The following is a 27,743-nucleotide window of genomic DNA, read 5'->3' as shown; positions in this document are numbered from 1 at the left end:
GGGTAAGTGCAACAGCTCTGCTTTACTGTAACAAAAGGAGTTTGGAAAGGCTGTGAGTTATCTGAAATTAGTGTGTGAGTGCTATTCTCCTTCTTGAATTATTTGAGATTTAATAACATAAAATATGCTTAATGAAACGGCAGTTTATTATACACAGTACTGGTAGCATTACATACCATTATAATTGCTTAATGCTTTTCTTGATTAATAACATTCTCAATTGCTTATAACTTTGCCAACTTCAACTCTGAGCCAACATTGTCTATGAAGGTTACTAGATTGAGACTGAATTTTTTCAAGTTTTTACTTAAACTGTTGCAAACTCACCTTAAAAGCAGGAGGTTCAATGTTATTTCATACGTAAGTAGTTTGTCCTTAGTTTGATTTAACTACCTTCATGTTTGTTCTTTTTTAAAAGCTAACAAGAAGTTGTGTTCATTTTGATCACTATGCGCCCATCTAGGTTGATATAGGCGCTGTCCAGCAGCCTTGAAGCAGACGCCCAGTCCAGGCCTCAGGGCATGTCCCCGAGACTTGGGTGTTGGGCTCCATTCAACCCTGAGGGAGGCCCCAACACTCGCGTGCCATGAATTGATCTTCTGTTTAGTAGTGGGACTCTCCCTCACGGAAACTCATGGACTGGGCGCTGCCCCTTGCAGGCGTTCTTGGCGCTCCACCTCCCCTACACCCCAGCCATACGCCAGCCGTCAGGATGACCAGGAGATGGGTCGCTGCCTTGTGTCTTTGATGCTCGCTCCTGCTTTTGTTCCCTCTTGCCCGTCCCTCAGTGTTTTTCTTCGCCCCAGGTATCTATGGGACTGGCCCTGTCTCAACCTCCACCTTGGCCCTATCTCTAAGCCGTCAGGTTCGCCGAGACGGCCTCTACTCTTCTTCTTGACCCTCTGGGTCAATTGGAGATGCTTCCCCGGTTCAGGCTCTGGGTGCCCTACGAGGCACCAATATCAACCAAGAAACAAAAGGGGAAAAAAAGGAGAAAAGAAAGAAACAGCAGGGGTTCAAGCCCCACTCACGGGTCTGGCGTCTGTGGTTGTCAGGATCCCTTGATGCTGTCCTCCTTTATCCAGTTGTCCTATTGAGCCGGGCATTTACCCTTTTAAGAGGTCTCGGACCCTTCTGGTGGGCCCCCGTCCAGACCCCCGCAGCTCCTCTTCTCTGACGGTCCTGCAGTCCAGAGGACAGCTGCTTCCCCTGTCCCTGGTTCGGATGCCCTCCCGGCATTCAGGAGATGAAAAGTTTTTAAATCTGGCAGGCAGCGGTTTTTGATCATGTCATCCGCTGGTTTCGCTCCCAGCTGTGCGGGCCAGGAGCGGTCCGAGGCCCTCGGGGGTTTGTTTTTTCGCGCAGCGGGCTGTGGCCAGCAACCCGGACACGCCGGGTCGGGGAAGGCAGGCGGCACGCTAGAATTAGGCACGGACGCTTAGTGGTTGATTTAAGATTATTTTACTTACACCGAAGATGGTCGCGGTGCAGGCAGGAAAACTTGCTTGAGTTGCAGTTACAGACAGAAAAGAAGAGAGGCGGACTAGAGTTCCTTCCCGTGAACCTTCTAGCCCAATCCGGTTGAGAGCTCTAAACCGCGAGCCCGTCGTGTCAACTGAAGAAAGTAACTCGAAGCAAAGAGCTCTGAATAGACTCACACGAAGTTTGCTAGGCTCTGTGGAACTTGCGCGCAGGGAAGGGTACGTCGAGGGATCAGGCGGTGACGGGGAGAGGCGAGGGGCTGATCAGACCCCTATAGCCTTCTTGATATACACGCTGGGCTCGATAGGCTCCGCAGCGCTTAGAGATCTTCACAAGATGTGAAGTTCTCCTCCTCCAGATGGTTGTGGAGTCCTCCCTTGCGGGGTTCTCCTCGGAGTTCTCCAACTTGGGCGGAAACCACTCAAGCCTCTTATACAGCTAGCAAGCCAATTGCTAGCCGCCACGTGGGAATAATTTAGAACTGGCCAATAGTGGGACACAAATTTGAATACGAATGGCGGGAACTCCTTGCACCGTGCATTTCTCTTTTTGCAACTAAGAAATGCACCCTGCAAAGAAAGCTATGAGTGGCGGGAAATAATTTAGCAGTGCCGAAGCGCACACAAACAAAAATCACACCCTTGGGTTGTGACACCAGCCAAAAATAACAGTGGCTGATGAACCAGGCCAGCGGCTCTTCTCAGCATGGCACGGTTTTCCCTGCTGGAGGTAAGCAAGCCCTCTCCTTAGGGCTTTTGGTTTTCTTTTTCTGGGATTTTATCCCAGCCTCGGGTTCTGCCATGAGAGGGGTTCTCGGGACTTCCGTTTGTGTCCCCCTGGGAGACGCTGTTTTGGCTATATGGCAATTATTCTGTATTTATGTGCCTTTTCAATTTTGTGACATGCCTTAATCAAAAGATTGCCAATAAGAGATCCAGGTGACAAACGTGCTCCTTTAGTTAATGGCTATTTGTAGGCCTAATGGACAGTGTGGAGGTGAAACTCTTAGATGTCAATGACTAATTGCATTTCAAGAAGAAAAGTCATTGTTGGAGAAAACCTGGACTGCCAAGCAGCTGGAAAAGAGGGCTGTCAAAACTCAAAATAGGGAGACAGTCAGTCTTGGGGGTAGGCACCCAAAATAGTGTGTATAAGGATTGCCCAGGAATGAGAAACGTTAGCCTCACACAGAAGCAAGTATATTCCATGGGGAAGGTCCATTACCAGGGGAATTCCGGATCCCCAGGCAGGAAAGAATGTTGTCCCTTCTACTGAATGATCCATTGATAGAATTGTCAAGATGGTGGGAGGCGGAGAAGGTGGCTTTAAGGGATTTAGGTGATGTCTGCTTGGAAGAAATGGTCTTTGGAATCCATTTCCCACATCTTGGGATGAATCCTGGTCCCTGGCTGTTAGAGCTGACAAAGTCAGCAGTGAAGGTTGCTCCCTGGAAACGCTGACAAGGACTGTTATAGTCAGGAAAGTGGATGAGAATTTTGCCATTGTGTCTTCAAAGTCTATGTTTCCTCTTTCTTGTACAATTTCTTTCTCCTTTGCAATAAATCCTTTTGATATTTTGTTGTCTTGTGGTGAAAATAGTTTTCAGGGAGAACAATAACTTTGAGACTCCCTTTGCTTCAGGAGATGTGGTGGGGAGACACCTATGGGTATTTATAGACTTGCTCTGGGGGGGGGAGTGGCTTTAATTAGCAAGCTGCGCTAGTTAAAAGTGCCCAAACATCACGTGCATCAGCGTCTCTGTACTGAAAAAAGGCAGCGGGGCGCTTTGAACTAAATCTCATTCAATCAGCTTTAGTTCAAAGCTCCCCACTGCCATTTTTCAGCGCAAGGATGCTGATACATGTGATGCTGGAGGCTGCTCAAGTGCATTCATTTCTGCGCTCCAGCAAACTCGAGTAATCGAATCTGCTCTGATGCACTGGAGTTACAGCACATTGGAGCGGCTTCACTGCACATCTATAGGAGCTCTATAATTTTATAAAAAGCAAGGGGAGATTCCTGGAGTTGGCAAAGTTTCTTCTGTTGCAGCTGTGTAGTCTGGTGTGAGGGCTGGTGGAACTAAGGCTTGTGGGGATGAGCAGTTGCCCCCAGGGACAACATTTTGTTTGTTTCTTAAGACAAACAGCAGGAAGAAACCAAGGGCTCTTGGTTCAGGGTTTAGTTGGTTCATGCTAAGAAATAATTTCTAAGAATTAGTTTGGAGATGTTGGGTGGTATGCCCATCTAACTTTATGGAGCCTCTCCTGTGCAGCCCTAAAGCATATGCTTAGGGGTCTGCCATGGAGATGACTCCTGCTGTCAAGATGCAGGGTCGTGCTCTCCCTGGAGGATACCCTGATACTCACTTGCCACATCTTGGATGTTATGTACCAACCCTATGATTCAGTAACGGGGTTCCCTTCCGTCATGGGGAACGCAGCAGGTGTCATCACTAGCGGGCATTCCTGGGGCTCCACCTCCCAGCCAACCTACTGGGACTGCCAAACAATGGACAATTCGGCTCCACTTTGATGTGGTGTCCCACTCCCTCTCTGCCTCTCTAGCCCTTGGTGGTTGTAATAACCTATCTCCCTGCCACACGGATGTGCTTGGGGCAGTGAGATGGACTTGACGATGGGTCTAGCCTACCTGCGTTGAGATATTCTGAGCGGCCCCAGCCCACTCGACCTTCAGCAACTGTCTTTTGGCCTTTTCTCTGGCCTCAGGGCTTCAAGGTAAACAGAATGATAAATAAAGAACCAAAACTCCAGGGAGGGGCCTTTGCCCACTCCCCACTCACACATCCTATGTTTGCCGGCTTTGCCGTCCCTCAGTGTTCTCCTTCGGACCAACTCCCTCGCTGTCCTTGGTGATGTGGTCCTTTAAATCAAGCCCTGGACCCCCCTGCTGGGTCCCTGTCTGGCCCCTCCTCGTTGGTGTCGGGAGGCCTCTGTTCAGCCTGGAGGATGGTCCCACAGCTCCCTTCCTGCTGTGCCACCCTTCCCCTCACAGCTGATTTCTCGCCACCGGCTTTTATCCCTGCTGGGCTGTGTTCCTTGATGACATCATCGGACTGCACCATCCCCAGCCATAGAGAAAAGCGACTGATGACCCGTGCAGGCGCTCCGCCTCTCTGTGGTTCGTCCAGCCTGGCTGTCCCTGGGGAAGGTAAGTTTGCCCTGTTCTCAGGGCTTTTCATCTTGCTGTCGTGGAGGGTTGTCCCCACCGCAACCCATGCCATGTGAGGGGTCTCCCGTTCCTTTCTTGTTGTCCCCCTAGGACAGGTGGCTTTGCTGGTTGTAAAACCATTTTCTAGTCACTTGTCAAGAGCTCCAAACCACCTTGTTTTGGAGGGCTTGGAACTTATGAGAAGGTCCTGAAATCAAAGAGAAAGTGTGTCTTTCTCTTCCTACATCTGTTTGAGTTGCCTGGGTCTAAACAATATCAATCACTGTTAGGAAAGCTTGTAGGAGGTTTGCCAGTAAATGTAGGGTATGCTGTGTGCACTGGGCGGGATCCTCCCCACCTCAGAACAGTCTTTGTCAGTTATAGTGACAGGCTCCCAAGCCTACTATGTGATTGGCAGAAAGCAAGGCTTGGTCCTGATCCCCAGGTATTCAGTAGCATCGTTTTCCACAATGCTTCAAGCTAGGGTAGGATACTAAGATGAGACCATGGGTTACAGTCTCAAATCTTAGACTGATTGGAGGTTACTTCTGTGTACATGAGGACCCTCATCAAACGGCCTGAAGAGCTTAGGAAGCAGGAAAGTCTCATTCCATTGGCAATGCATAGGGGGTGCATGTGTACCAACCTGCTGCTCGCACCTCCTCCCAACAACTGCTGACACCACCGGCGGCATCTGTGGGTGGTCACCACCCTCTACCCCCGCCGCCGACACTGCTGCGACTGCCTGTGGGCAGTCACTGTGCCCCCCCAGCCTCTGGGGGCATGCGTTGTTCACGTCTTATGCCTTTACAAGTGAGGTAACTTCGAGTGGTGCTATGAACAAAACCCAGGTCTCTTATATGTCAAGTTGCATCTTAGCTGTGCTGCCTTTAAGAATAAATGTGTTAAATTGTTTTTTCTGTGGTTATAATGCCAAAAGAACCTTGTTCCTTGCCAGATACAAGAATAGAAATTCAGTTGTGTGATTTCTGGCATTGCTCTGCTGTGTAGTAACTAGATGGATAAGCCATTGGTAAAATGTGTATCATCCTCCTTGAGTGCTGGTCAGCATTCATAATAATGGCTTGCTGTTTCGTCCAGTTGTTCTTTTCGTGTAGGTAACTAAGATCTGGGTCTTAAGTTTCACCCAGATTTACTCAGCCACTGGTTCAATAGGTTTCCACCTGAAAGCAAATGGAGTCAGTATAAAATCTCTTTTAAAAAATGAAACAAATCTTCAATTAAAAAAAAAACTACATTAAAATTGAAGAAAAAAATGTTAAAAGGCTGTCGTGGTTGAGGGAGTAAAGCATTCTCTACAAAAGTTGGGATAAAGGTTTCAACAGCAAGCTGGACAGTGAATGAGGCGATGGTTATAAGAGCTGGAGCAGAATGATGAAGAGAACACACCTCTCATAATTCTAACTTTGAGTTTTCGAGACTGTATTTACCTAAGGGAGTAAAATCAAGGTTTGACTCGGGCAACTTTAACTCTTCACCTCCTAAACTTTGAGTGCTCGGCTTTGCATCACTGATCTTCTCTTCTTGTGTTATTTTGTATATAATAGATATGGTGATCCCATGTGGCCGTAACTAAAATGACCTTTCTTCTTTTTTGTTTTTAAAGTTTGCAGAACAGAAGTTCACAGAACAAACTTCAAGACCTTTTAAAATTTTGTAATATTTACATGACGGCTGTTTTCAATTTTTTTTAAACCCAGTGATTTGCTCTTAATCAGTACAATCCAAATTTATTTTATGTAGGTAATTCCCAATGATTTCAGTTCAGAGTGTGTTTAATCAGCACCTCTGAAATTTGGGCCTATTTGTCTAAGGATAATTTCTAGTTTTTATTCCTTTTCTACACACTTTTTTATCATGAATATTCACTAAAACAAAAGAGTGATAGCAAACATAAGTCAAAATATGTTGTTAAGACTGACTTTTTTTTCAATCAAGCAGAGCCAGTTTGTATGCGTTGTAGTATAATATAGGCAGGTAGACTTTTCAGCTAGTTAACATGAACATGAAACTTCTATTAAATCATCTTTTTTCCTTGTCAATATATATTTTTTTAACTTTTTTTTTATTTTATTATCTTATGTTCAAGGAAAGTACATTTCATTGTCAAGGTGGATGTATCCTGGACAGGTGTCAGGTCATGATTTTTCTAAGTTTGAAACTAACAATATCAGCAGGTCCCTGCCAGCTCATGAAGCAATGATATATTGCCAGTGACAGTACTGTTGTAGTAGAGTTATGTGATTTAAAAATGCTTGGCTGCGAGTAGGGCAGCTTACAGTGGGTTCTATGCTGGATACATAAAGGAAGTGATATATTACTAATTAGTGAGAATGAAATGTAAATTTATTTCTGGTATCAAGGATTTGCTGGTTGCCAGGTACAAAGCTTTATGTTAACAGAGGCAGATAAGATAGCTTAAAAGTGATGAAAATATTAGAGAACTATGGCTCAAAGAGTCATAAGATGTGATTACCTTCAATGAAGAGACCATAACACTGATACCAGAAGATACCAATTTCAAAATAAATTAAAATGCATTAAAACAAAATACTCTAACACAAGTATCCAAAAACAGTGACAGTATCCAAAAACTCCCTAGGCGCCTAGCAAGAATGGTGACTGTTCAGTAATCAAATTTCTCCCAAACTAAGTCTTGGAGTTGGTAACTTTGCATTATTTGATATGCTGAAGTGCTTGGTATGCCAAGAGCAATTATTAGACAAGGTTTTCCCAAAGTATGAGACAACATTCTGATGTTTGAAGAAACCAAAATCTATTTAGTTGGATTGTTGATGAATCTTAAGTATTTCTTCATTTTACAAGTCTTCTCATCTTTCAGGCAGGGGTTTATAGAAACCTGATTGGGAATAGACTAGTGGTATCCCCTTGCCAGTCTTTGTGATGCCTTTCAGAGAAAAGGCCAAGTTTATATAATTAAAACTGATTTTAAAGAAATCGAAAACTTTTCTATTACCATTTTTGAAAAGCAAAAGTAATCAACCCACACATATGACTTTCTTCTTTTTTTTTGCCTGCTGTTACTTGTAACCTATAATTGCTATAATGAACATGAGTATAGAATCGACATAGAATTATTTTCCTTTTCATTTACTTTGAACTATAGACCATGTTTTGAAATAATTGACTGTAAGAGAATCAGTGAAACAGGTTAAGTACCGTTTTTTCAGTAGTCACTTGAATAGACTGGTGTGTGTATGTTGGGTTTTTTTGCAGAATTGGGCCTAGTCTGATTTCCCTGCAAGTATTGGCCTGTCTTGTATAAAACAGAGAATAAAAACATTTTAAACACAGGAAAATGCAATTATTAACAAAACCAGTAAAACAGTGACAAAGACTAACACTCTTATTTAATTGACTACATTTAAATTTAATTGGGTATGTGAAAGATCAGTTTGTCCTCCTACTGTGCATTGGTATCAAAACACTGGGCTACAGGATGGTACTAAAAAACAATCTTACTACTTAGAGCATTTTGAAAAAGTTATTTTCCCTTCAAAAATGTTTTTTCCATTAGAAAAGATGAGAGAATGTGCCCTAAACTCCAGCATGGGAGCAAAATCCCATGTTGGTGCAGGATTTTAATTAGCTTTAACTATTAAGCTCTCTATCAATTATTTACTGAGTGTACATGATCAAATGTTTCAGTTGTACCCATCCTAGTGCTTTTTAATTTCATAGATTTCATAGACATTAGGGCTGGAAGGGACCTCAGAAGATCATCAAGTCCAGCCCCCTGCCCAAAGGGCAGGAAGTCAGCTGGGGTCATAGGATCCCAGCAAGATAAGCATCCAGTTTGCTCTTGAAGGTGTTCAATGTAGGCGCTTGAACCACCTCCGGTGGCAGGCTGTTCCAGACCTTGGGGGCTCGGACAGTAAAGAAATTCTTCCTTATGTCCAGCCTGCAATGGTCTTGTAGTAGTTTATGACCGTTCGACCTAGTCGTCATCTCTTGGGGCGGTCTGGTGAACAAACGTTCCCCCAGATACTGGTGGTCACCCCTGATAAACTTATGGGTGGCCATCAGATCACCCCTGAGCCTGCGCTTTTCCAGGCTAAAGAGCCCCAGGGCTCTCAGCCTGTCATCGTAGGGTCTGCTTCCCTGACCTCTGATCATGCGCGTGGCTCTTCTCTGGACTCTCTCAAGCTTCTCCACATCCTTTTTGAATTGTGGAGCCCAAAACTGGATGCAGTACTCCAGCTGCGGCCTCACCAAGGCCAAGTACAAGGGGAGAATGACGTCCCGGGATTTGCTTGAGAAGCATCTATGGATGCAAGCCAGCGTTTTGGTCACTTTACTAATCGCAGCATTGCATTGCAGGGTCATGTTCATCTTGTGGTCAGTGATGACCCCCAAGTCTCTTTCTTCCATAGTGCCAGCCAGCGTAGCACTGCCGAGCCTATAAGGATGCTGCGGGTTTTTCTTCCCAAGGTGGAGAACCTTGTATTTATCGGCATTGAACACCATCAGATTCTCCTCCACCCACTTGCTGAGCCTGTCCAGGTCAGCCTGGATCACCTGCCTGTCTTCTGGTGTGGATGCTTTGCCCCAAAGTTTGGTGTCATCGGCGAACTTGGCCAGTCCACTTCTGACTCCAGTGTCCACATCATTAATGAAGATGTTGAACAATATGGGTCCAAGGACAGAGCCTTGGGGGACCCCACTGGTGACAGGACACCATGATGAGTGACTTCCATCAATTACTACCCTCTGGGTCCGACCCCGGAGCCAATTTTCCAACCAGTGGATCGTGGAGGACCCAAGGCGACAATTGGCCAGTTTCACCAAGAGGTGATCATGGGATACCAGATCGAAGGCTTTTTTTGAAGTCAAGATATATGACATCAATCTCTTCTCCCTTGTCCAGGTGAAAGGTCACCTGGTCGTAGAAGGAAATGAGATTGGTCAACCAAGACCTACCTGCGACAAACCCGTGCTGGCTATCCCTTAAGATGTTGGTGTCGGCCAGTCCATTAAGGATGGCCTCTTTAATAAACTTTTCTAAGATCTTCCCCCGGATAGAAGTCAGGCTGATGGGCCTATAGTTAGCTGGATCCACTTTCCTCCCTTTCTTGAAGATAGGCACCACATTGGCCTTCTTCCAGTCTTCGGGCGCTACACCAGAGCGCCAGGTTTTCAAAGATCCGTGCTAGAGGCTGGGCTATGATGCTCACCAGCTCCTTGAGTACCCTGGGGTGTAGCTTGTCAGGGCCGGCTGACTTGAAGGTATCCAGGTTCTCAAGATGTTCCTTCACGAGGTCAGCATTAATGGAGGGCAGGGGATCACCCTCACCCGGACTTCCCTGTCCCGTAGCGGGCATGGGCGTCCCATGGGACTGATGAAAGACCGACGCAAAGTACCCATTTAATAGGTTGGCTTTTTCCTGGACGTCAGTTGTCAGTTGGCCCATCTGGTTCAGCAGAGGTCCAATGTTGCCCCTGCTTTTCCTCCAGCTCCCCACATATCTGAAAAAGGACTTTTTGTTGTCCTTGATGATCGAAGCTAGCTGGAGTTCAGTTGCAGTCTTGGCTTTCCTGGTCTGCTCCCTGCAGGACCAGACCAGTGCAGAATAATCCTCCTTGGAGGTGACTCCCATCCTCCATCCTTTGTAGGCTTTTCCTTTTAGCCTCAGGAGGTCTGCTAGGTCCCTGGAGAGCCAGGGGGGCTGCTGTGCCCTCTTGCTGCCTTTCCTCCAAGATGGAATAGACTTAGCTTGTGCATTGAGGATCGCTCCCTTGAGGAGCAACCACTCTTCTTGAACTCCCCTCTCCCTAGGGTCATGGTCCCTTAGGGCCTCACTGACAAGCCTCCTGAGCTTGTCAAAGTTGGCTTTCCTGAAGTCAAGGACTTCCGTGTTGCTGACTGACTTGCCAGCTTTTCGGCGGATGGTGAAGGTGATCAGCTTGTGGTCGCTGTCACCCAGCTTCCCATCGATCACTAGGTTGCCGACTAAGTCATCCCCAGTAGCCAGCACCAGGTCGAGCAGCGCTTTGCCTCTCGTTGGCCCATAGACTTCCTGAGTCAGGTAGAGGTCATCCATGCATGAGAGAAAGCTTTGCAACCGCTCGGATTTTGCTGAGCGATCCTCCCACAAGATGTCCGGGTAATTGAAGTCACCCATGACAACCATGGTCCTGGAGCATGCCGCCTCAGCCAGTTCCCGGGCAAACTTCTGGTCAAGCTCAGGACTTTGGGTGGGAGGTCTGTAGTAGACTCTCACCATTGTGTCCCCTGTGCTGTGTTCCCCACGGATTTTAACCCAGAGGGTCTCCAGTCATCCACCCTGGTCACCAATATCGGCTTGCAGGGACGTGTAGCTTTCCTTAACATAGAGAGCTATACCCCCACCCCTTTTATCTACACGATCCCTCCTGTACAGGGTATAGCCATCTATACCTGTGGTCCAGTCATGGGTGGAGTCCCACCAGGTCTCCGTTATCCCTATGACATCATAATTATTTGCATTGAGCAGGAGGATGAGCTCCTCCTGCTTATTCCCCAAGCTCCTGGCATTTGTGTACTGGCAGGCAAGTATCCCCTGGGGGGCTCCTTCCTTGCCCACAGATTTTACCAGGGCTGGGGTAGGGGTGGGCTCCCTTAAGTGCCTTGACCAGCTGGGTTTGCAAGGATTGCTCAGCGGGCCAGCAGTGGCGGTAGTCCCCTTGTCCCTCAGCGGGCTTAGTTTAAAGCCCGGTGGAGCAGGTCAGCCAGTCTGGCTAAAAAGAGCCTCCTCCCTAGGGGAGAGAGGTGGAGGCCATCTCTTCGCAGCAGCTCGCTGCCTCTCTCACCAAAGAGCGGGCTGTGGTCATGGAAGCCAAAGCCTTCCCGATGACACCAGCGCTGCAGTCTCTGGTTAACTACATGGATCCTCCTCAGCCCGTAGCCTGAGACTGGAAGGATCAACGAGAACACCACCTGTGCCCCCAGACCCTTTAGCCCTCTCCCAAATCCCTATAGTGCCTCATGACCCAGCTGGGAGCGCTCCGAGCCGTGTCATTGGTGCCCGCATGAATAAGGAGCATGGGATAGTGGTCTGTGGGTTGGAGGAGCTTTGGGATTCTCTCCGCAATGTCCTGGATGCGGGCCCCCAGGAAGCAGCAGACTTCCCGGGCTAAGGGGTCGGGGCGGCAGATTGCCCCCTCAGTCCCACTCAGGAGAGAGTCTCCCACAACAAACACCTCACATTTTGTCTTGGGGAGAGCAGGGGCGGTAGCTGCAGTTGGTCCCATGTTGCCTGTGGGAGCCAGCAACTCAGCAGGCTCTGCTGGAGCAGCAAGAGGTGCGTACCTGTTGCTCAGCTCTGGCAGGGCAGGGGCCTTGGTGCGGCGGGCCTTAGGGCCCTTGACCACCGTGGTCCATACCCCTGGCTGGACAGAGCGGGAGGTCCCGGAGTCCTCCTTTAGCCTGGAGGGAGACTGTGGTCTACCCTCCGCCTCCCGGGGGAGAAGGGCCTGGCAGTAGGAGTCTGTCTCCTGCTTGCAGTCCCTGATGGCACACAGTCTCTGAACTGTGGCCTGGAGCTCCTCCAGCTGGCGTGCCAGAGATCCCAAAAGGGAGCAGACCCCACAAGGGGAGGTCACCATGTTCCCAGGCCCCAGAGCCTGAAAAAGGGACAGGCAGCCCCCGCAGCCGAGAGCCAGGGGCTCTGTCTGGGTGGAGCCCGGAACCAGGGGCTCCGTCTGGGTGGCAGTCTGAGGTGCCAGAGGGGGGGCCGCGGAGCCCGAGGGGACCCTCGGGGTGCAGCGCATGCCCATCCGTGTCATGCCTCTGGTAGGCTGGCTACGACTGGGACTGTCTACCCTGGGGGGTGCGCAGGCAGGGTCTTGGGCCCTCCTGTGCGAACTCCGCACTAACTCACGCGCCGGCAGAGAAGCGTGCCTGTTTGCGCAGCCTGTTCACGCGGCTCTGGTCGTGTGGCTCCCTGGGGGGCTGGGCGAAATAGGGGCCTGCGCGGGGCTTGGCCCGGCCTGGCTCCACTCAGCCGCCTCCTCCCACACACTAGGGGGTTAGCCCCCTCTCTCTACAGGCCCTGCTTGCCTCCGGCTTTGCTGGGGATTGGCGGGGGGCTCCGCGGCTGCTGGAGGGTTTCTGGGGGGCTTCAGGGGAGTGGGGGCGCCGCAGGCTTTCACCCGTGCGTCTCTCACCACTCCCGAGCCTAACTGATATCATAATAAATGATTCTGAAACTTAAGGCATTCAAAATACTGGAAATTGTTGCCTTTTTTTTAAATAATTAGTCCACTCAGTCCCATGTCTGCACTGATCTGAAAGGCCCTGACACACTGCCTTTAGAAAACTTATTCTCAAGATAGCAAGCAGAATTCCTTGTTATGTGGTCAGGTTCAAAGTTTCTTCTGAGCCTGGTGGTCCATAGGGTTATCATGGTTAAGAGATAACAGTTTCTTTAGCTTAGAGTCAGCAACCCAGGCTAGATCCATTGTGCTTTATATTAGTGGTGCACCAATATCCCACTACTACCCAGCTTCAGATCCATTGTGCCTTTTACTAATAGTTAATCATCTGTTACTGCTCCACACTGTTCTGTGTGGAGGGGTGCTCTCTTGCCCCACTATGGCAGCCTCCCTCTACAGAAGAAAATTGCGCTAAAAAATTAACCAGGCCAGGTGGTTATTCACCATGCTTTTTAAAAGATGCTTCATTAGAGGAGTGGCAGAGCAGCCCTCCTCAGAGAGCTGGGACAGCTGAAGCAGCAGTGGCAGATTGGTGGCCTACAGTGGCAAACAGGTTGCAAGTACTGGCCCACAAATAGATAAGGTTGCCATCCCATGCTTTATCCAGTAGTACACTAAGGACTGATATGTGTCGCATCACATCTAGCTACCCATTTACAGATTGACTAAGGGTGACATTTGGACTGAGTCAGGGCTTGAATTCGGACCCTTGGGCTAGGGACAGACATTCAAAAAGCCGGAGCCTGAATTGATTCAATCTTTGCAGTTAGTCTAACCTGCCTAGGTTGAACTGATTTGAAGCTACACAGATATTTCCTCTGGACTGAGGAAATGCAGGACTTGCCTGCAGTTGCTCAGGCCAGGAGCCAGGGGAATGCTAGAGCATGTCCTCGACTGTGCGGGGGAGCGAGGGCTGTGGCCAGCCTGGGCAGTAGCTCTGGCTGAACTAGCCAGAGAGGGGTTTAATTCCCCCCTCCTTGTCCCACTGGCAGGGACCCAAGGGTCTGCCAGGTGTTCCCCCCTCACCGCTGCATGGCAGGGCTGGGCATGCCCAGATGCCAGGTGGCATGGCCTCTGAGGAAAAGGGGGCAGGGGGGAGATTATTTCCCCCTCTACTGTCCCTGGGGGACAGCAGCTGGGTCTGCCTGCCCCATCCACCACTGCTCCCTTCTTAGGGTAAGCGGCAGATTAAGCCCCTGCCTGCCCCCTGCACCAGATGCCAGAGGGAGGGGAGTAACTCCTCTCACTGCCCCCCTTCTAAGGAGCCCTGCCGGCCAGCGTGTAACTGCATCCGCACCCCACTGCTGCAGTGGTGAGGGGGCAAAGTTCCTGATGGGGGCAGCAGCCCCTGTCAGGGGGTTGTGAGCCCCTTCTCTGCGGGGCAGGCAGAGCTGCGGTGGGCTGTACGCAACAGTGCTGGGGCTTGGAGGGTACTAGAGCCCCTGCCAGCACTGCCACAGCAGTCTGCAGCAGCTTCCCTCACTCCACAGTCTGCCCCTCCCCACCAGGAAGGGGCTTGCACTCTGGGAAACCATGATAGTGTCATGACCCAAAGGGTATGATTTTGTGTATGCTTCGGCACTGGAGAATTATTTCCCGCCACATGGAGCTTTCTTTGCACGGTGCAATTCTCAGTTGCAAAGAGAAAACCCCGGTGCAAAAGAGTTCCTGCCACTCGCATGCAAATTTGTGTCCCACTATTGGCTGTTTCTAAATTATTCCCACGTGGCGGCTAGCGATTGGCTTGCTAGCCGTATAAGAGGCTTGAGCAGTTTCCACCCAAGTTGGAGGAGGAGGAGAACTTCATATCCATCTCGTGAAGAACTCTAAGCGCGCTGTGGAGCCTAACAAACTCCGCGTGTGCCTTAAAGGAGGATACAGGGGCCTGATCAACCTCTAGCCTCTCCCCGTCGCCGCCTGATCCCTCGATGTACCCCACCCTGCGCGCTTTTGGTCGGTCCACGGAGCCTAGCAAACTCCGTGTGTGTGTGTGTGTGTATCCAGAGCTCTATCCGGGTTGTTTCAAGAGGCTCGAGTTTTCTGCAGGTCTTGTTCGAGTTTTTTTTTGTTTTCGTTTTGTAACTGCAACTCAAGAAAGTTTTCCTGCCTGCACCGCGACCACCTACGATGTAAGTAAAATAATCTTTAATCAACCTCTACATGTCAGTGCCTAATTCTAGTTCGCCGTGCCGACCACTTTCCCCGGCCCATGTGCCCGGGCTGCTGGCCACAGCCCCTTGGCCCCGACAGATAGGAGCTGCTGCCCCCATCAAGAACCCTGCCCCCTCGCTGCTGCAGTCACAGCTCTGTCATAGTTGCTCCCTCCTTGCTGCTTCAGCTGCCGGGTGGGGACAGAGCCAGAGGCTGGCCAGCAGGGCCCATTAGGTGGAGGGGCAGGTAGTGGAGTTATTCTCTTTGCCCTAGAGGGGCTGCAACAGGGTTTGCCTGCCCCAACCACCACTGCTGCTCATTCTGTACTCAAGACAAGCAACAAGATAAGCCCCCAACTGCCTCCCTCCACTGGACACTGGAGTTTATTCCACTGCTTGCCTTAGACACAACAAGCAGCAGTGGCAGGCAGACCCCACTGCAATCTCCTGGAGGCAATGCGGGTAGAGGGGGGAATAACCCCCCACCCTGCCCCCTCTACTTTAGAGGCCATGCTGGCCAGCATCTGGCCAGGCCTGCCAGACCTGGCTCAGGTCCCTGCTGGTGGGAGGTGGGGAATTAAATCCCACTCCGGCCAATTCAGCCAAAGCTACTGCCTGGGCTGGCCATGCTCTTGCTGCTGGGGCAGCCAGCAGAGAAGTGCAATTCCATGCTGGTGGGACAGGGGATGGAGGGGGGGAATAAATGTCTTCCCTGTTCTCTTCCAGGCCAGCTTTTGGCCAGACCCCTGCCACTGCCTGTCCCTGCTCTGGCTGGGGAGCAGAGGGATGGGGCCAGCCCTGCTGGGCTGAAGGAAAGAGCCCAGCCCAGAGAGCGTGCCAGGATGCTGCAGGAGTCTGATTTAACTTAAATCAGGACGGGGTCTGGGGCAGACATTGCATAAATTGGTTTGAGCTCAGTCAGCTAAGTCTGATACTACATTCAACCAAGTTTATCTCAAACTGGTTTCAGCCATTTTGAAACTGATGTATGTGCACTGAACGTCTGTTCTGTTCCAGGTTTAAATCGGTTTCTGATCACTTTAACTGGTTTATATGTAATGTCTGTCCCTGGCCTTGAAGCCATAATGAGATGCTATAACTACCCTACCACTTTGCACCACAAGCGATATGATGAAGACTTCTAGGATTATCTCTTTCCCTGGTCACTGCTGGGAAAAGCCTGCATCCATACATGTGGCACCTATATATAGCAGAAAAACAGTTTTGCTTGCGTGCTAGTTGCTCTCTGTAACATAGAGTATGTACAAATGTTACACTCAGATCAGTCTAACTAGGATTAGATCATAAGGGCTAAGGACAGACATTCAATAAGCCCAAGCCTGAATTGATTCAGTTTTTGCAGATTAATCTAACCTGCAAAACTTGAACCAATTTGGAGGTGGATAGACATTCCCTTTTTATTCCAGAAATGCAGGCACATGCCTGCAGTGGCTCAGTCTGGAAGCCGTGGGAGCTAGGGCTAGAGGGGGCTAGGGCAACCTACCCTTCCCTTCAATAATGCTGAGCTGAGAGGAGGGTGGGGGTGGCCAGCCCCTGGCAGGATGCTCTGATTACAGAGAGGTGTAAACCCCCACCTTGCCTGCACAGTCCCAGGCTTTTCCTTGCTCGCTGCTCAAGGGGTGGGAGTGTTGCCAGATCCTGCATCTGTTGATGATACTGAGCTTTCCAATCTTCCGCTCCTGCTTCTTCATACTGTCTGCAAACCAGATCATTTGTACATCTTTCTCTGTCCCCTCTTGAAGACTGACAGATTGCAGCTAGCAAGTTGCTTGGTAGAACAAAGTTTATCACCCCATCAAGCCCTACAAAAAACCCCATCTCTTTCATTAGTTTTAAGCTCTTCTTGTCGCAGGGTGCATTTGCATTTGCAAGCCACTAGTTGTTTGCCTTTATTACAATGAAACTGGAGACCCACACATACACCTCTCAGCATCAGCTAGCATTGGTGGGGGGAGGCATGACCAGGTGGTGGGTCCTTGCGCTGGAGTCCCTGTCATAGGAGAGGTACAGGAGGCGGGATCCCTGCTTGAGCAGCCAGCAAAGGGGGGCCGTGGAGGGGGAAGCCTGGCAGTCGCTGCAGTCCCTCAGCCAGCTGGAGCAGTGGTAGTGTTCTGGCTAGGAAGGAGAGGGGCAGGGGCAACCCTGCTTTGCTACAGCAGACAGCCCAGCCCAGGGCTACAAAGCATCTTGGATGCTGGGGGACTCCGGTTAACTTAAACAAGGAAAGGGGTCTGGGACAGACATTGCTTAAACTGGTATAACCCAAATCAGTTAAGTCTGATACTACATTCAACCACGTTTATCTTAAACCAGTTTCAGCCATTTTGCAAGATGGATGAACCAGTTTCAGAATGGCTGAAACTGGTTTACGTGCACTGAACTTCTGTTCTGGTACAGGTTTAAACCAGTTTCTAATCACTTAAGGCAGTTTATGTGCAACTTCTGTCCCTAGCCAAGAACATTAAGAATTGCCATTTACTGGGTCAGACCATAGGTCCATGTTGCCCAGTATCCCAAATCACAGTGTCACAAAGTAGATGCTGAAAGGGAGAGTAAACTGGGTATGACCAGGGTTTTTTTTTTCCCACTGTTCCTCTCTCACTTGCAGCCTCCAGCATTTAAGGTCTAGGAAGTTCTAATTCAGAGTCTGTATCCTTAACTCCCATTCTTAATATAGCTATTGCTGCCCCTTTCCTCCAAAATTTTGTCCAATCCCTTTTTGGATCTGGCTAAACTGTCACTTTCCACATCTTGTGGCAATGAGTTCCACACTTTAATGTGAACAAGAACTTCCTTTTGTTAGTTTTAAACCTACTACCTACTAGTTTCCTTTGGTGATACCCCCTCCCCCCCCCCCCCCCCGTTCTTGCATTGTGAGAGATTAGTAAATAATAAATCCCTATTTACTTTCTCTTTGCTTTTTTGTAATTTTGTAAACCATTACCATATTCCCCAGCAAGTGTCTCTTTCCTGAATTGAGTAGGCCTGGCCTCTTTGGTCTCTCCTCATGGAAGCCCCTCTATATCACTCATCGTCCTTTCACCCTTCTCTGGATCTTCTCTAGTTCTTCTATATCCTTTTTAAGATATGGGGACCAGAACTGGGCACAGTATTCAAGGTGTGGACACACAAGGGATTTATATTGGGGAATGATGATACTTTCAGTTTTGTTTACAATTTACTTCTTAATAATCCCTAACATTTTCTTTGTCTTTTTGACAGCTGCTGAGCACTGAGCTGATATTTTTAGTGAACGGTTCACAAAGACTACCAAATCCCTTTACTGTGTTGTAAAAGCTAATGTAGAGCCCATCACAGTGTAGGTATAGTTTGGGTTATTTTTGCCCAGGTGCATCACTTCCCACTTACCTGCACTGAATTTAATCTGCCATGCAGCTGCCCATTCACTCAATTGTGCCAGATCCTTCTGTAGTTCCTCACAGTCCACCTTGATCTTTACCACTTAGAATAATTTTGTGTCATCTGCAAATTTGACCACCTCACTACTCACCCCCTTTTCCAGATCATTTATGAATATGCTAAACAGCACTGGTCCCAACACATATCTCTGGGGTCCCTGCTGTTCATTTCTTTCCACCTTGAAAACCATTTATACTCTCTCTGTTTTCTATCTTTAAACCAATTTCTAATCCATGAGTGGATGCTCTCTGTAGTCCCATTATTACCTAATTTAGTTAAGAGCTTGTGATGGGAGACCTTGTCAAAGGATTCTTGGAGGTCCAAATATACTATTTCACCTGGATCATCCCAGTCTACCTGCTTACTGACACCCTCAAAGAACTCAATAGGTTGGTGAGGCATGATTTGCCTTTGTCAAAGCCATGTTGATTCTTCCCGAGTAAGCCATGTTCATCCATGTGCTGAACAATTCTTTATTTTATTATTACTTTTACCAATTGTTTGATCAACTAAAGTGCTGAACTGTACATATATTCGGGAGCTTAGATAGGGCAAAAAAAATATTGGTTGGCAACAAGATCTAGCTTAGTTCACTCACGTGTGGATTTTGTACTTAGATTGACCTAACTAGGGGTTAGGTTGTTGGCTACAAAGGACCAACTCGTGGGATCATAATGCAGTCTAGTTTATTAGATGGGACGTGAAGTTACCAATAAAATCATTAATGCAAACTTTGAGTTATGGGTGGTACTGTTACCTTAGCATGCACACGCGCACACACAGTCTCTCTCTCTCTCTCTCTCTCTCTCTCTCTTTCACTCTCATTCAAACCCATGTAGTATATAGTAGCTGCTGTAATGATTGTGGGAGCACTGGTGTCAGTATATCTACCTAGGCCCTGGAGTCTGCTGTTGATGATCAGCTTCCTTCAAGGCGATGTCTTCTCCAGGAGGGGGGTCACCTGCTTGTCCTTCTGTCTTGGTAGGTCAGGTGCTGGATGAGAGGGTGCCACTGAGGGTCACGCTTCACTGCCTTTTATCCTTTTCTGGCAGACTTGTGTGACCCCCAGCATCATCTTGGCTACCCAATCCGGAGGTCACTGAGTACTACCTGACAGCTGTTAGTCACAGGGGTCTCTGCCTGCTGGTACCTGAAGTTTTGGGAGTCCACCTTTGATTTATTGACTTAATGGCTGTATTGTCATGGACTACAGGAATAGTCCTTAGGGTGAGCGCTCAGTTCCAAGAATCAGTTGATTAGCTTAAACTGGAGTTCCTTTGGCTAGGCTATTGTCTACTGATGATCATCATTCACTCGCATTCACTCAACAGATTATATCACTTTACAATTTCAGTGCAGTTTTAACAATGGTCCAGGGTGTAACTTCATTCTACAGGGAGTACATTCCTTAAGAGTTTAAAAACATAAAATACAAAATGGTAAAATGTTCTCTTCAGTACAAATGCGGTGGTATCTGAGGGCTTGGCTGTATATCACAGCTTTTTTGGTGTGTTTAGGGTGATTGCTGGTTCTGTACAGATATGTATGTTGGTCTGTGGGTTTCTTGTATAACGTGGTCTGTATTTTATCCTTCTGGATACTGATCGTCATATCTAAAAAGGAGATGCTGGTGCTGGAGTATTCTAGAAAAAGTTGGATGGAGGGATGGTGATTGTTTCTGATGGAACTCAATCAGAGATTGTAGGTTTTCAGTCCAAATGATGAAGATGTCATCGATATATCTTAAGTATAGCAAGGGTTTGATGGTGCAGTTCTTGAGGAAGTCTTCTTCCAGGTGGCTCATAAAACGGTTGGCATACTGTGGGGCCATTTTAGTGCCCATAGCTGTTCCCATCATCTGGAGGAAGTGTTGATTATTAAAAGTGAAATTGTTGTGTGTGAGGATGAAGTGTATAAGGTCAGTAATATCTTTGGGTCTGTATTCTGAGTTGTAATCTTGTTCCTGCAGATATGTAAGGTAGGCTTGGATCCCATCCTGGTGTGGGATATTGGTGTATAGGCTGGTAACGTCCATGGTGGCTAGGAATGTGTTGCTGGGAAGGTGGTCTATGGTTTTTAAGTTTCCATAGAAAGTCTGTAGTGTCTTGTACAAAACTTGATCAGTGGGTGACGAGCGGTTTTAGGATTGATTCAATGAAACCTGGTATTTCATAGATTCATAGATGTTAGGGTCGGAAGGGACCTCAATAGATCATCGAGTCCGATCCCCTGCACAGGCAGGAAAGAGTGCTGGGTTTAGATGACCCCAGCTAGATGCCTATCTAACCTCCTCTTGAAGACCCCCAGGGTAGGGGAGAGCACCACCTCCCTTGGGAGTCCAAGCCAGACTTTGGCCACTCTAACTGTGAAGAAGTTCTTCCTAATGTCTAGTCTAAATCTGCTGTCTGCTAGCTTATGGCCATTATTTCTTGTAACCCCCAGGGGCGCCTTAGTGAGTAAAGCCTCACCAATTCCCTTCTGTGCCCCCATGATGAACTTATAGGCAGCCACAAGGTCGCCTCTCAACCTTCTCTTGCGGAGGCTGAAAAGGTCCAGGTTCTCTAGTCTCTCCTCATAGGGCTTGGTCTGCAAGCCCTTAACCATATGAGTGGGCCTTCTCTGGACCCTCTCCAGGTTATCCTCATCCCTCTTGAAGTGCGGCACCCAGAATTGCACGCAATACTCCAATTGTGGTCTGACCAGCGCCCAATGGAGGGGAAGTATCACCTCCTTGGATCTATTCATCATGCATCTGCTGATACACAATAAAGTGCCATTGGCTTTTCTGATGGCTTCGTCACACTGCCGACTCATGTTCATCTTAGAGTCCACTAGGACTCCAAGGTCCCTTTCCACTTCCGTGCCACCCAGCAGGTCATTCCCTAGGCTGTAGGTGTGCTGGACATTTTTCCTCCCTAGGTGCAGCACTTTGCATTTCTCCTTGTTGAATTGCATTCTGTTGTTTTCTGCCCATATGTCCAACCTGTCCAGGTCTGCCTGCAGCTGTTCCCTGCCCTCCGGTGTGTCCACTTCTCCCCACAGTTTTGTGTCATCTGCAAACTTGGACAGAGTACACTTCACTCCCTCGTCCAAGTCGCTGATGAAGACATTGAAGAGTATCGGTCCAAGGACCGAGCCCTGCGGGACCCCACTGCCCACACCCTTCCAGGTCGATACCGGCCCATCTACTACGACTCTCTGGGTACGACTCTCTAGCCAATTTGCCACCCACCAGACTGTGTAGTCGTCCAAGTCACAGCCTCTTAACTTGTTCACTAGTATGGTGTGGGATACCATATCGAAGGCCTTCCTCAGATAGGGTTCCATGGTTGGATATGATAGGTCTGCCAGGGTTCCCTTGTTTGTGGATTTTAGGGAGCATGTAAGAAGTCCCCGGGTTAGGTAGTGGGGGGATCAAAGTCTGTAGTTTTTCTTGTAGTCTCGATGGAAATGATTTGATGGTATTGTTGAGTTTTTTGGTGAAAAGGGGAGTAGGATCTTCTTGTACTTCTTTGTAGTAGGTGGTGTCAGAGAGCTGTCTGTTGGCTTCCTTTATGTAATCTTCACGGTTTAGGATGACTATGGCTCCTCCTTTATCTGCTGGTTTTATTGCTATTTGGTGGTTACATCTTAGAGATTCTATGGCCTTTTTCTCTGGCAGAGAGAAGTTGTTATGGTGGCATGATAAAGATGAGATATATGAAAATGCACTGTGAGAAAAATATAAAAATGCAATGTGAGATAGTGAGGATCAAAGGCTACAGGGGACAGTAAGTGAGTTAGGTTAGCACAGGATATATTTACAGTCTTTGCAGTGGGTATTTTAGCAGGGGGGGTTTGTTTTCTTTAGTGTCACTGAGCTTAATTGATATGTAGATGTAGTTTCTAGGTTTCTCCTACAGAAAGCTTCTTCATCTTTCTGGCTTGCTCTGAGCCTTGCCACACCCATGCAACGAGTGTGTAAGGCCTCTGCCAATACTTAGAAGGAAAAGAAATGCACAAAATGGGGGGTGCAGACAAGAAGGGGCTTCTGTTATATCCATGTCCAGAAGGGAAATGTACAAAGGTGGCATTCTGCTACACGGTCAATCTAAGTGCTGGACTGTACAGACATTTGGAAGGTTAGATTGGGTAAAAAATGGCTGGTCCAATCAAACTTCAATTCACTTAGAAGGTGAACTATGTAGATTGCTCTAACCCATGCCTGATCTAACTCAAACATGTGTACAGCATGGACAGACCCCTACCTCACCTTGCCCTGCAGATTCGCCATTCTCCCTTCCCCGCCCTCCCCCCCCCCTCACCTGCTAACCTCCTGCAGACCTGCTTACCAGACTTCCCCCACTGACCCTGATTTACTTAGATCAGGCTCCTAGCCTAAATCCTGGCAGGCTGTCCAACATCTTGACAGATGAAAGGAGACATAATTAATTTGATCCTATGACCCCAGCTGATGCCCCAGCTGACATCCTGCCCTTTGGGCGGGGGGCTGGACTCGATGATCTTCCGAGGTTCCTTCCAGCCCTAATGTCTATGAAATCTATGAAATCTATGAAGTCAGCCAATCAGTGGTGCTTGGCAATGGTGTGGGAGAAGAGCCTCATACGCAAGTGGCAAACCTTTCCATAGTGGCTACATGTCCACTTGCCAGATGGAAGTTGAAGCACCCTCTGCTTCCTGGCTGACTTGTGGGCCTCAGCCTGGGCTCTCTGTCTCTCCACGGTGACTGCATCAGCCTTGACCCAGCTTCTCCAAATTGAGTGGTTGTGAGCAGGGTTTTCCTAGTTGTCAGTGGGAGTGCTGAATTTTTTGAAACCTTGCTTGACCTTTTCACTGTATTGGAGCTTTGGACTTCCTCTGTGTTGTGGGCAGTTCTTGAGTTGGGCATAGAGTACAGTTTTCAGCAGACGATCTTGAGGCATGTGCTTCACAAGTCCCAGCCTGTGAGCATCTGGCGTAGTATGCATAGACTCTGGGTCAATTCCCTCAAGGATCTCATTGTTGGTGATCCGTTGGTCCCAAGTAACTCCAAGGATTTCTCTGAGACAGTGAAGGTGAAAACTGTTCAATCTCCACTCCTGCTTGGAATACAGGACCCAGCTTTCACAGCAATAAAGAAGGGTATTGAGGACAGAAGCCTGATAGACGGACACCTTTGTAATCAGGGTTAGCAGCTTGTTGTTTGAGACCCGTGAGGTAAGTTTGCCAAAGGTGACAGAGGCTTTGCTGATTCTTATATGAAGTTCTCTATCAAGGCTAAGTGAGCTGGTAAGAATTGAGCCAAGATCTACATTGTCCAGAGCTTCATTATTGACGTAGATTTTAGGTGGGATGATGGTGTCTTGTGATATGACAACTGTTTTCTTGATAGTGATTACCATGCTGAACTTATTCATTATGATCTACAATTGATTAGGAGAGTTAGAGATGAATGCAGCATTATCTGTGAAGAGCAGATCCTGAACAGCGAACTGGGTACATGCCTTTTGCTCTGAAATCGTTTGATGTTGAACAAGCTGCTGTCTGTCCTTGATTCAGTTTGTACACCAGATTGATCATTTCCAAAAGCGTACTTGAGAAGGATGGAGAAGATGCCAATGCCGATAGGCACCAGCAAACATATGTACACGCAGGACCTGTTCTACAATCATACGTCTTAAAATGAACTGTGCGATTGTAGATCAGGTCCTGGGAATATGTATGCACATTTACAGCACAGCCCTGAGCCTAGAAAGACCCAGCTGATCGCCCCAATTCCAGAGCTATGCTTTTCCTTCCGTTCCTGCTACCCTTACAGAGCTATCTTTAACTCGGTGACCCCCTTACCCCCAGAAGACAACCCTCCCCACTCCACAGACCTGCCATCCCCCCCCCCCCACAATCCCACCAATTGCCTGCCCCCCACGAACCTGCTAGCTTCTTCAGTCCCACCAAAACCCCTCCCCCATGGACCTGCTATGTCCCTCCAAGGACTCTCTAGGCTCCCCTAATCCCTGTCGCCCCTTCCTGCATCCTGACGTACCTAGATTGGGCTGACGGCACCACTAAACGTTTGTTCAGTGGACATATAACCTACAGTCATGCATCTTACTTGTAGATTGCACAGTGGTGCAGGAGGGCTGTCTGAAGGGATAAAGAAGACCTAGCTTCAAAATAAATCCCTCCGTACAGATTGCATACTGGCTGCCATAAATTAAAAGATTCCCAGGGAATCTACTTTTGCTATATTGTGATCTACACTGAACAATATGGTCCTGTTGTTTCCACATGCAACTGGCCAAATAATGAAGGATAAACTCTTGAGAAATTTGTCATTTAAGGTCAACTTTCAAAAGTAGGCGCAGTAATAATAGTACAAGTGCATCAAAATCACTAGTGATGACAGTGTATGTAGTGTCATCAAATTTGACTTGATAATGATTTTCATTAATTTTGATTGCTCCTGGATATCTTTGTGCTAGTCGCTTTTGAAACAGATTATAAAATAAGTTAGTTAACCCTAAAGAGGTGGCTGCTGGGGAATTTTGTTACATAGCTTTCAATGTCTAGATGAATCTTACCCGTTGGATGCATCACTAAATTAGGTTAGAGGAAAGGACTGTTAGGGCTTTGAGAGGTACTGAACTGAGAATAGGCTGGCAATTTGGATTTCAAGTGTATAATTCAATTTAGAAATCTTCAGTTTAGAAATTTAGACCCTGTAAATGTATTTTAAATGTTTGTATTATTAAAAAGAGCAAAACCTAGGTACTTGGTGCATAGAAAGGGTTTCTGTGTATATAGTCTGACAGCAATTCTGTGTTGTATTATGTTTCTACAAACAATGGGAAGACTTTTTCTGACTTTACTGAAAGTTAGTTCTAGACATTTCGCAGAATTATTTTAGAAAAGTGTACTATTGGTGTCTTCTCCATAACATAGTTTGTATTATTATTAAGCACATTTCTCTGACAAAACTGAGAATGTAAATAATTTTTAAAAAGAAAGATAAAACTAAATCTTGCACACAAATGCAGTTATAACAACTGTTTTTTTCTCTTAAAACAAAACCAAAAACAATTCATCGGTTTTTTAACACTAGCTGTCATCAAACAGCAGAATCTAGGTTTTAATTAAATATAGCTTTTTTCCCCTTAATTAAAATGAGAAAGTGCTATTTCCTTGTTTCAACACATCAAAGATAATGACACACACAGAGTGAAATTGTTAAAATTCTTAAGTGTTTTTAATGGGAAAGGTATCTTTTTTGCATAGAAATGATTTTTCATGATTGAAAATAAAAATTTCAGTAGTTACGACAGTTAATAGTACTCTAGTGCACCTTTAACCAGGGTACTGGACCTCTATAAATTAAATTATTAATATGCATAATTTTTTTTCTTATTGAGAACTTTTGGGAAACGTTAAATGAATTTGTGATTGATAGCAGGGCACAAAGTTTAAAGCACCTGTTTTTAAAAAAATTGCCTGCTTAACCTTGTGCAGTACTATAACATGGCACTTGAGAATTGGAAACACACAGCAGTAAGAAGTGCTACCAAAATAGCTGTATTTACTAACTCAACTTGACTGAGCTATAAGAGAAAGCATTTGAAACGCCCAATATACTTCTTTAGAATGAATTTACAGTAGCACTTTATTTTAGTAGGATTTGTAATCAATTACATAATAATGTAGAGTTTGCCTATATTTCTTGACACATGGCAGCCTAAAAGCTACCTGTAAATATTTAATAAGCCCATCCTTCCAGTGCTTACTGAAAAGTAAAATCCCAATGGTGTGTAACAATGATGAGGGAGGGAATAAAAAAATAAATAATATTAGAAGTGCTGTCTTCAGTTGTTTGTCATTTGTTTAGTTTCCAAGCGTTTGGTCTACTATTTGGCTCCTGTGTTGCATGTTAGAAGAAGGTTGATTATTTTAAAATATGTTTTTAAAGAAAGTTTACAATTATACCCTTGGATGTGGGGTATATTAGCCTCAAAAATAAACCCCTCTGTACAGATCATATAATAATCCCATTATTAAGAGGTTCCCAAAATTTGGAATTATTTTCAGGATTGCAGTCAGATTTACCCATTTGCTTACTATACTGGCTCTCAGCAGGGTTTTGCATCAAATATCAGATCTCTGTTCTTACCTTTAAAACAATTAATAGTCTGCACCTGGGATACCTTAAACATAGTAACAAATGTTGGATACCCTTCTTCCATTGGCTTATTGGAAATATTTGCATCCTGTGGAAAGCTTATCTGTGGAGGAAATGGAGATTTCCCTGAAACTTGCTTAGGACTGGAACAATCTTTTCCAGTATGAATATCTAACTACCACCTCAGCTTCATCAGATTTGTTTTTTGAGCAAGTTCAACTTCAATCTTCAATCCCATTTTAACTAATGATAACAAACACACAGCAAAGCATTTTCAGAACTGGATTGTTTTAAAAATATCCTTACAATCATTGACTTGTACAGAGTTGTGGAGAAATAAGACAACCAGATATGGCAAATACTATGGGTTGGTTTTCGTTTTTAAATTAACTGCTGAAATTTGGTTGTAATAATGAAAGACTTCTGTTTTTTTTCTAGTTCACTTCTACATAAAAGAAGATAAGCTAGTGATGGAATAGTCTGGGAGCTAAACATTTGAGTCTTTTATTGATATTTTTTTTATTTTGAAATGCGTTGGCATGAAAGAAAACAACTGTGTTTTAATTTTCACTGTTCCTGGGCTTTGTTGTACTTCCCTTGGAGGAGCTTGGCATCTGCTTTGGGAAGCCAGTATTACGAGTCAAAACTTCCTGGGTGAGACACTACATTCGGGGACTAGGAAGGTGTTATATACCAAAATCATCAATGACAAATGACAGTTCTTGTTAATACATATTTTAATGAATTAGTAAGTGGAAATGCCAACTGTTAAATATCTGAAAGTAAAGTTAAGGTGCAATTTTTCAAAAGTGTATTTCTCACCTAGGGTTCACTTCGGCATGAATGGTTCCATGCATATTAATCCTGTTGCAAGCAAAGAGAAGAATGAACAATCACCAGTCCTGGAAATACAGCTTACTGATGATTTGGTTTGTTTTTTTGATGCTACAGTAGAGATTAGGTAAAGTTAAATATTTCTTTCATATTCAGTTCACCATATGCTTAATATACAATTTCTTTAGAAGAGAATATTGAAGATAATAGCTTGCATTATACAGTGGCTTTCATATGAAATGCTTTGACATTGTTATAAACAGTGATTAATTTAACTACCTAAA

The 27,743-nt window shown here is 46.5% G+C and overlaps 1 protein-coding gene across 1 annotated transcript in view; it reads left to right on the top strand.

Moving 5' to 3' along the window:
- NEIL3 (nei like DNA glycosylase 3) overlaps positions 1-27,743 on the top strand; it is a 63,214-nt gene that overhangs the window by 6,283 nt on the left and 29,188 nt on the right. Inside the window, exon 3 of the mRNA XM_019481359.2 lies at positions 27,452-27,586. Coding sequence (XP_019336904.1) covers positions 27,452-27,586 — 135 coding nt within the window. The remainder of the gene's footprint in view (positions 1-27,451; positions 27,587-27,743) is intronic.

Source organism: Alligator mississippiensis, chromosome 2 (assembly GCF_030867095.1).
Source record: "Alligator mississippiensis isolate rAllMis1 chromosome 2, rAllMis1, whole genome shotgun sequence".
Classification (NCBI taxonomy): Eukaryota; Metazoa; Chordata; order Crocodylia; family Alligatoridae; genus Alligator; species Alligator mississippiensis.
This window is presented reverse-complemented; position numbering and strand designations above follow the sequence as displayed.